The 9,720-nt window shown below is 42.8% G+C and overlaps 1 protein-coding gene across 3 annotated transcripts; it reads right to left on the bottom strand.

The window, feature by feature from the left end:
- Positions 1–864: 864 nt before the first annotated feature.
- LOC133883245 (protein STRUBBELIG-RECEPTOR FAMILY 3-like) lies at positions 865–8,399 on the bottom strand. 3 transcript variants are annotated; one of them, XM_062322503.1, is made up of 18 exons: positions 8,017–8,397; positions 7,739–7,921; positions 6,314–6,443; positions 6,156–6,224; positions 5,918–5,983; positions 5,760–5,831; positions 5,602–5,673; positions 5,412–5,483; positions 5,251–5,316; positions 4,550–4,615; positions 3,947–4,383; positions 3,812–3,865; positions 3,407–3,720; positions 3,056–3,324; positions 2,805–2,943; positions 1,875–2,014; positions 1,581–1,737; positions 865–1,446 (listed from the first exon to the last, which is right to left on the bottom strand). In XM_062322503.1, exons 2-18 carry the CDS (start codon positions 7,857–7,859, stop codon positions 1,360–1,362), a joined length of 2,331 nt encoding a protein of 776 aa, XP_062178487.1. In that variant the 5' UTR covers positions 7,860–7,921; positions 8,017–8,397; the 3' UTR covers positions 865–1,359. The 3 variants fall into 3 exon arrangements, with proteins under 3 accessions (XP_062178487.1, XP_062178486.1, XP_062178488.1); XM_062322502.1 differs by having other exon boundaries at positions 7,739–8,397; XM_062322504.1 differs by lacking the exon at positions 5,251–5,316 and having other exon boundaries at positions 7,739–8,399.
- Positions 8,400–9,720: the final 1,321 nt, after the last annotated feature.

The raw sequence follows: 9,720 nt of genomic DNA, 5'->3' as shown, positions 1-9,720 counted from the left end.
TGGACTGCGCATCATCGGCGCCGACATGGTCTACAAGATGATGATTCCTGCCCTTAGTGCTCCCAGCTCCCTGAGACCATAGACCATCTTCTTGTGCATTGTAGCTCAACGAGGGAGTTATGGTGGAGGGTTTTGTGGGTCCAGTCCCCTCCTGACGGTGCTTCACTTCTTGACTGGTGAACAGAGCTCCAGGGGTGCGTCAACAAAGACTTCGGCGAGGTTTCGATTCCATAACCCTTCTTATTTGCTAGAAAATTTGGTTGCGTCGCAACTTTGTGGTCTTCAACAACCACCGCATCTCCGCTGACGCTATGGTGGCTCCCATTGGGGACGACTTCGACAGGTGGTGTGGTGCAGGAGCGAAGCAGCTGGCTATTATCTGAGAACAGTTGCATTTAGTTGGTTCTATTACGTGAGTTTCAGAACGTTGATGCTAATAGTTGCTCTATTTTGATGAAATTTTTCTTTTTAGTGTGCTTTTGTGTTTCAGTGATCTGCCATGTCGAAGGGTGTTATGTAACTGATGTTTTTCTCTCTTAATACAAAGATACGTTACTCTCCTACATATTCTATCAAGTGCACCACGCAATAGAAGAATACCTTCAGACAGCATTTCTGCATTCTGCAATAGGAGTTTTTACAACATGATTATATATCATACATAGTGTACAGAACTCGCACCACAGTTTTTTTTTTCCCGGCGTTTCCAGAAGCCATAGAGAAACTCTCAGCAGTCACGCTGGAAGAAGTGAAGAACATCACTGGCTTTACAGCTGTAAATAAATCAGATCTACAAGAACTAAAAGATTGACTACTTTTTTCCAGTCCCCTGAGAATAGACCCAACATGATAGCACGCAAAGAATGACACATAACTAGCTTTCAAGCAACAAATATAACGAATTCCTGAATACTAGTTACAGGAATTCAAGGGCTATAATATCATTTCTGCAAAAGTACATGGACATGTCGTTGTAAAACTGTTTACCCGCCTAACTTATCATTTACCCGCCTAACTTAACATTTACCCGCCTAACTTGACCAACTTCGGTCGTTGTAAAACTGTTTTCTTTCGCTTTTCGCTTAATACAAAGAAGCGCATCTCTCCTGCGTATTCGTGAAAAGAAAAAAAAAAGTACATGGATTCGGTCATCAACAACCAGGTGCACAATGGTTGCACCTCCACTCCCCTTTCATGTGTAAATGAAGCTCCAATCTGACATGTGTTCGTGTGGAATGCGCTCCGAGGAAAATAGATCTTCACAAGATTCTCCTCAGAGTGTGGCAAAAGAATTATCATCCCAAATTTACAGCACACAACTTGGTGCACGAGGTTTGTGTGTCCTCCACGATCTGTTTGTTACTCTGATTCCTCACCAGTAGCATTTACACTTCTACCTAGGTCTTGGACAATTTCAGATATGGGTGGCCGGAATTCTGGCTCCCGCTGCATCACAAAAGATTCAGATCAGACACATGATCCCTCCATCCAAAGCACTTTGTGCAACGAATGAAAAGGCCAGATATGTGCCGCTTAGGAATCGCAGATTAGTATAAAAGAAGAAAGTAAATTTTCTTTACCTGGATACAGCGGCTGATTATGTCAGCAAATCGTGACAATGCTTTCTCGGAACACTGTCCTCGTATAGATGGGTCCGCCATCTTGGACAGGGATTCAATGTCATGAAGCTGCGAGCTGGCCCATCTAACAAGATGCTGCTCAGCACGTGGACGTGAACTGCATATTTTCCACATGAAGCATGCATGTGAACCATAAAGACATTTTTTCCTTCTGTTGTACTACAGAAAAATGATCTGAAACAACTGGGGAATGATACTGATCAAGCATAAGACTTCCTTCTAAGAATATCTTACCTATCATACGGTTTACGCCCGGTAAGAAGTTCTAGCATCACTACACCAAAGCTGTAAACATCACCCCGTTCTGTAATGATCCCAGATTCCCGGAATTCAGGTGCTTCATAGTTCAGTAATGCATGCATCCTAACTGACAGCTGGAATGAATAAACAGCAGTTGTGAATACACTTAGCAGATGCATCTGTCATCAGCATAAGAAGATGCATCTGTCACACCTTAGCAGCATCAAACAAATTAAGCCCATTCATTTGTGATAAAACCAGGAAAGGATTGGGCATCAACCACGAGCAAATAATGTAATTAACACCTTTAGGTAAATCAAAAATTAATTGCTTCCAAGTTCCAACCAATGCGCCATTTAATAGTTTCTAACAAGTTGAGTCAAAGGCTGCCATAGACCTGTGGTTAACCAGGAACATGACGGTTACTTCATTAAACTACCAGGAGTTATAGAAAATTGGATACATTATCACCAGTACCAGCCTCCTTGCTTTTCAGACCTTAGATGCATATATATATAACATGCTTATTTACCATCAAAATTCAGTTACTCATTTCCAAACCTTTCGATAAAGCATATTAGTTGCTATGATTTAGTAGAACTAAATGATTAAGGTCTGCCTCTTGATGAACTACGGGAAGATAGAAATGCCACATAATGCAATACACAACTGCATTAACTAAGTTGATCCTGGTTTGTATACAAATTATCCTACAATGAGCAAGCACATGTTATGCTCGATAGCTGTTTGTTAACACTTAATACATAGGGATTTATATGATATTCTCACTTTGAGCTATTTCATCCATAGCAGCATTAGCACTTCGAATATATTGGACATGGTGAAAAAAGAGAACCCCAGGCACATTATCCCCCTTGCTTGGTGTTCTAAAAACCTGAAACATCTACATCATATATATCTCACCTGAGTGACAGAACTTGGTGGCATCAGTTCCGCCAGTCCACATTCAGCAACACACACAGAGAATTTATCATCAAGAAGCACATTAGCTGGTTCAAAATTCTGATGCACAATTGGAGGTTGGAAGCTTTCATGGAGATACCTGGACGGAAAAAGTAATTTGAAAGTACATCGAGGGGAAAGGTTCACACGTTTCAAAGAAGAGAGCTAAATATGTATCATTATATAAAATATGGAATTATAATTTCACTTACTCTATGGCTTTTCCTGAACCAAGAGCAACCTGGAGCCGAGCATTCCATGATAGTGCACTGTCAGTGTCCTCTTTACCATGAAGTGCATCATCTAGTGTTATTCTGCTAAAGTGATTGTACACGAGTAACCTCTGTCCATATTCAGCACAATATCCAACTAACTCAAGGATGTTAGGATGCTTGATCCCTGAGATAAATGTGACCCGTTCTAGGAAGTCATCTACTGATATTCTTCCATTAGCATTGTCAATCTTCATAACTTCCAATAACTACACAAAATAGGATAATACTATATTAATATTTGAACTGTTTGCAAGTCGCACTTTCATCAAGATAAGCAATAGTTTGTACCTTGCCATCAGGAAGCTCTGCCAAGTATACCTTTCCTAATCTACTCTCTCTTATCAAATTCTCCTCTCTGAAACTGTTTGTGTATTGCTGAAGAGATGCAACAGAGAATGGTGTGGCAGAAGTTGGGGTACCTGTCCTTGGTGGAGGACTATTTCTTTTTTCTGGAGAAACAATGGGATTTACAACAACTTTTTCACTGGGGAGTAGCGGCGGTGGAGGTGGAGGGGGTGGTGGAGCAACTGAGAAAAGATCCGAATCTGTTCGATCGAAATTAATTATGTGTTCCTTTTGGTTTTCAGGATTCTTAGGGAGAGCTGCAAACAATTGCACAAAAACTTTCAAACATGTGAACTTGGTGAATAGTATGTAAGACTTAGACTATACTTTATTCGAAGGACTTCATACCTGCTGCTGCTGAACTTAGCTCGCGGCCACTCCTATCAAGGGCCTTGCCTGGACCTGTCAAATAAATCATCTTGCATGAACACCCAAAAATAACCAGAAAGTTATATAATGCTGGGAATGTAAACAGAAATTTACCCTTTTTAACATCATCCCTTTGTTCCACTGGAGATGGCTTGATTTGGAGTTCAACCCTATGATGCACCCTTGCCAGTTGGTTTCTATTATGATCATATCTGGACTGCCTCTCTTCGTACTTGGACAGACAAAATATAACCAGAAGGACTATAATTATGAACAGCACTACTCCAAGAAGAACAAAGCCAACAATCTTAAGGGTTGACAAATTGTGTTTCTTAGATGATGAAGTGCTGTCTCGGGCAGTTGATCCATCAGAAGAGTTTGAGGTTGTTTTAGACGGTGGAGATGCTCTTGAAGGGGACGATGGAGGTGTTGATGCTGGTGTGGGACCTGGTTTTGGTCCTGCTGGTGTTGGAGTTGGTGCTGGTCCTGTTGATGTTGAAGGCGGTGATGCAGATGGGGCTATGCTGGTATTGAATGGATTCCCATCCTTTCTGCAATGGTATACTGTTAGTCACTTAACAAGTCATACAGAACTACAGAAGTGATCTGATTAATTATCTAGTTACTTAATAAATGAAATAACATCAGTGTAGACGATGCAATGAAGCTTTTAACGAGGCTGATTGAGGGAAAGGTGAAAGGAAGAAGGTTTCTCACTTGAAGTTCGGTATGTTCAGTAAATTCGTAGGCACCGGTCCAGAAAACAGGTTATTCTCTATATTCCTGTTCAAAGTCAGGAAATTAATAAAGAAGTGCAAACAGTTAATAATCAGAAGTGATATTTTCAATACAAGAGCTATATGTGGTTTTAGTAATTCAAAATTTTCAATACAAGAGCTATATGTGGTTTTAGTAATTTAAGTCAAAGCTGAACTGCTGAATGCTTTACAGTAAGGGAAGCATGCATTAGTTTCTCAGAAGAAGAAAACTGCATTGAGATATCATTGCCTCCAGATATTAGTGTACGGCAGATGAGAGAAGTGCAAGTGCAACATACTACGAGAAGGCAACAACAAGAGCTAGTTGATAAAGTTTTTAACTTATAATACAATTTGGCAGAACTTATGAAAAGCAATAGATTTTGAGTGTTGGCAATCAGCCTATCACAATCTACTAGACTATTGTCTCGAGTCAAACATGCAGCTAATAGAGTCCATATGAAATGTTACACTCTTTATGAAATCAGTGACGGAAATTGAGGTCACATCATATTGTCATACCATATATCATAGGGAAAATTCCACAGAGAAGCCAAGCTATTTAAATGAGAAGATAATTATAAATTGGCATGCCATCAATTATTTGTGAAGCCATAACAGAACAACAATGGGACAAGGACTACGAGATTAAGGGATTACAAGTTTTTCAGTGGGAGATCCTGCAAGACATTAAGGGTTCCAGACAGTTGATTGTCTTGCATGTTCCTATAACACATAGCAGGTGACCAAAAAGGAAATAAGTTTGGGAAAATAGGGACAGGAAAATAACATAACGAAGGCCACAAAAGATGTGAACTTACAACGTAGTCAAAGATGCCAAGTTTTTCATCGAAGGTGGTAACACGCCAGTCAAGTTATTAGAAGAAAGGTCCCTGTAAAGCAAGTGCAGATGGCATCATCAGTCAATCAAGACGTCATCTTGATCCGCACGCACATATTACAAATTTACAAGTCCAACGAGTGAATGTAGGAGACTAGAACGCATCTTACAAATTTACAAGTCCAATAAGTGAATCAAAAGCGTCTGGTAGTTCTCCATTTAGACGGTTGCCATTGACTGACCTGGGAAAACAAGGATCATACAATATGCGGTTTACAGACCAAACTAGCATGAATAGTCTTCCTGGGAAAAAAGGGAAGAACATTACATGGCTGTTAATTTTTTGAGTTTTGACAATGAACTCGGGATGCTTCCAGTGAGCTGATTAGCGGAGAGGAATCTGTAGCAACAGGGAACATAGATCATTCCATGAGATGAATAATCTCAAAGACTAAAGAGATTGCAGAAAGGATCGATAACACGGACAGATTCAGCAGTGTAACAGGTAGGTCGTCTGGTATGGTCCCACCAATATTATTGTTACTAAGATCTCTACAGACAAAACAAAGTAATCGGTCAGACATTGAACCTCGATAGAAAGAGAGCATAAATTCAACCAGTAGAAAATATTCTAATTCGAGTGAAACACGGTGGTGATCATGGCAGAAGGATGTAATGATGAACTTCAAACAAGGAAGAATAAATTCAGTGTTAACGCCCTTACATGATGGTGATCGAAGTGAAGTTCCCTAAACTTCCCAGCTGTCCTCCCAAGTTTGCAGCATTCATGGTTCTAAAAAATGGTGAGTTGAGAAGGGTGAAAAATAAACGAATCTATTAGAACTTTAGAAGAAAGGAAATGCAATGAGGAACCTGCCATACATTCCAGTTATACTAGAGCCGGTACACACAATGCCCTGCCAACGCTCACCACAGGGGTCTCCACCATTTCCAGTCCATCCAGGAAGAGTTGGCGATCCCAGTGCAACGTACAATCCATTTATGGCAGAGACTACACAGATAATAGAAATATGAAGAAGAATTTAGCTTAAGTGAACCCTTAGCAAATTTCCAAACTGTCTGCATTGCATGACAACTGAACTGAAAACAACATATATAGGAATACGTTTACGCTTTTAGAATCCTCTACGGACTCAATGATTTTAAAAAACACTATCCCCCATTAACACTGAACTGATTAATGAACGCATGGCAATACAGTAATAATTAGCAGTTCAGCACAAGTGTCACTTAAACCATCCTCGTCCTAGAATCCCATGAGTAGGGGCCCTCACTGTGCGCACCATCTGTAGTACAATTAATGCGACAACTAACACAAGTAAGATTCACGTTCTCGTGCTGTTAGGGCAAGTACAATGGTGCTGCCTAATAGGCCACCTCATACATTAACACGTAATTTTAAGATAATTTAACAGACAATCTCTACAATCGGTTGTTTTTTCAGTTGTCTTGTAGTAATTTCACAACCTCTTAATCTATACATAAAACAAATGAGCGTTGTGAGTTGTATAACAATAACAACTCGTATGAATAGTACTAGAGCAGTCTCATAGTCCTAAATTCTAGATTATGAGACCGTTGCTTCAGAAAAAACATCTCTTTCTCTCACCCCTCCCTCTCCTCCACGTCACCTAAAATCCTATGCGGCATTGCGATAAGACACAGAGCAAAGGACAGCACGTTACGATAATGCCTCAAAAGTTCCTTTCCTTATCCCAGCTGAAAGCGACAGCTGGATCGATTGCTACAAAGAAATCAACTGAAAACAGCAAGTGATCCATATCACTTCGTGGTATAGCCGCCCTGCACCGATCGGCATACGGTGTTTGCTGGTTTGGAGACAAAAGCTTAACCGTCGCCTGCGCTCTGTTGTAGCACTCGCTCACGGAGACGAGACGAAGGAACTAATCCACAAAACCAGAGGCCCTAGTTTCTCACCACGCCAGCGCCGCCGCCGCCGCACCGACATAAGTCCACCGCGCATGTCCTCAACTACAAGCTGGCGAAAAATGGGCAAAAGCGACGCAAACCGCCGGTCCTCGGTAGCAGGGGCAGCGCCTCGCCTCACCGCACCGCACAGAATCAATCCGATCCCCTGCTTCCCACTACCACCGATGAAACCGGGAACCACCCACCCACGCGCAAGCATGCAAACCTCGAACCAGGGCACGATCAAGCAGTCAGCGCAAGCAACTGTGAAATTACTCGACGGAATCAAGTGATCACCAACTCGCTGCTCCTGCTGAAGGCAACCAAGCGAACAAAACGGGGGGAGCACGAACGTACCGTCGGCTGCGTCGGTGACCGCGCGCACGAGCCTCGGCGCCGCCGCCAATGCGGTCAGCACCACCACCAACACCGGCAGGGGCAGGAGCACTCCGCGCTCGCGCTCCCGAGGCTGCCGCATCGCTCCCAACTGATCAATCACACCACCATCCGACGCGCGCACGCCGGTTTCCTCACGGAGCGCAACCGCCCCCGAGCAAGCACGTGCGCGCCGGTCAGATCGGAGCCGCCGGGGGCGCGGGACGAGACCACCGCCACTCGCTCAGATCCACCGCGCGAGAAGCAATGTTGTGAGCGTGTGAGAGACGGAGACGAGGGAGAGGTGGAGGAGGAGTGGACGGAAGCGACGAGGCGGAGACGGGCGGGCGTAGAAAAGGAGGCGGACGACTCGCGACGGCGTGCGAGTGGGTGATGAGAGAAACGCAGGGGGCTGGGGTGTCTGGCACTTCGGCTTGGCGTCGCGCTGGCTGGCTGGCCAAGGGCCCGAGGGGGCGCGCCGCCGTGAGACGGCACGGAAACCAACAATACTGCGTCGGATGATTGGGGTTTGAGTGCTACGCGGGGCGCCTCAAGTAGGCCGGCTGACGAGGGAGACGACGCCGTGGTCGTCGCGCCTGGCTGGTCCGCGGCGGCACAATGGGCAGGGCGGCGTGGACCGCGGGGGGAGCATGTGCGCCTGCGCGAGGACGGGTGTTGTGGATGTACTTGCCGGGGTTTTCTGTTGGTTCTGTGGTTTGGTCTCTAATGATGATGGTGCACAGTTTAACATCCTGAGATAGTGAGATCCATATAGAATTTAAAGTTTATTTGATAAAATAAAGTAATTTAAATATTTATTTTTAATTTAAAATAAAATTAAGATGTCTAAATTAAAAACTGTCAACCTGTTTATAACTCTACTTAAAAATTTCTAAGTTAATAACTAACTTTAAAAAAATTAAAATTAAAACGCTACCGGACAAACCCTTAGATGCATCTGGATCCTTCCAAACTCGAGTGATTTAGATGCGTGCGTCGACAGCGATAGGAGGCCATGTGAAACCGAAATCACCTCGGAGGTGTGCGTTTACATGTGGTCCGTTTTGACTGACCTCACCCTTGCATTACAAATCGATTCGTGATACATCAAGGCATTCCACCTTTTACTCCGTCCTTACCTACTACACAGAGATAGGTTAATTGTAGATAAAATTTATGGGACGTCAAAAACCATTGCTTTCTTCCCTCAAGGACAAAAAAGGCATAGTTTTCTCAGGGGAAGACTTCTCACGGACGACACGTCAGGATCTCGCGGAAGAAACTGCTCAGTAACATCATATCTAGTGACTGCACGAGCCAACAAGTTGACACTACTCCCTGAGTCATTGCTACGAAGTCAACCGTAGAAAAATTCCAAGCTAGTGTCGTCGTGGGGGATGCATGCAGGAAGTTTCCAGAGTCAATACTGTTTTCTACTTCCAAGTGTTAATAAAAATTGACGAAAGCAAATTATGGACCAGCATGTATGTCGCCATCCTGGTCTACAAGGATATTTGACCAGGCATATATGTGAATACTAACTTATGTGGCACTTTAGGACAATGGAATTCCACAAGCAACAAGCAAAGGCTTAGCTTATCCTTCGCCTAGAATTAACTAATCAAATGAACCAACCTAATAATTACTGTGATTGGGTGCTTAATTAAAGTGCATTAGGTGTCTGGAGGGCCGCTTAAACAACGTTTGGGTGCAAATTAATTAATCTAAAGTTATTCACCGATCCTCCTTAGTTCAACCAATGATACTAGTTTTTTTTAAAAAAAATACTCAATTTAAGAAAAATAATATTATTGGTTGAACTGAAAAAAGTTAGTGAGTACACTTAGATTAAGGGTCTGTTTGTTTCGGTTTTGTATTATGACTTTCAATTTTTATAATCCGAAGCTCAAACAAGTAGACAATTTTTTTTATCATAACTTTTTACAATCCGCTTGTTGGATCAT

Source organism: Phragmites australis, chromosome 10 (genome assembly GCF_958298935.1).
Source record: "Phragmites australis chromosome 10, lpPhrAust1.1, whole genome shotgun sequence".
NCBI classification, from domain to species: Eukaryota; Viridiplantae; Streptophyta; class Magnoliopsida; order Poales; family Poaceae; genus Phragmites; species Phragmites australis.
Note: the sequence above shows the minus strand (reverse complement) of the source record. Positions and strands in the feature narration are given on the sequence as shown.

What these genes read in the sequence shown, in the direction of transcription:
- LOC133883245 (XM_062322502.1), bottom strand. Translation starts at nt 7,859, where the DNA reads ATGCGGCAGCCTCGGGAGCGCGAGCGCGGAGTGCTCCTGCCCCTGCCG. An exon ending in TTCACTTCGATCACCATCAT is followed by an intron (nt 5,984 to 6,155) that starts GTAAGGGCGTTA and finishes TTTTGTCTGTAG; the next exon opens with AGATCTTAGTAACAATAATA. An exon ending in TTGGCATCTTTGACTACGTT is followed by an intron (nt 5,317 to 5,411) that starts GTAAGTTCACAT and finishes TATGTGTTATAG; the next exon opens with GAACATGCAAGACAATCAAC.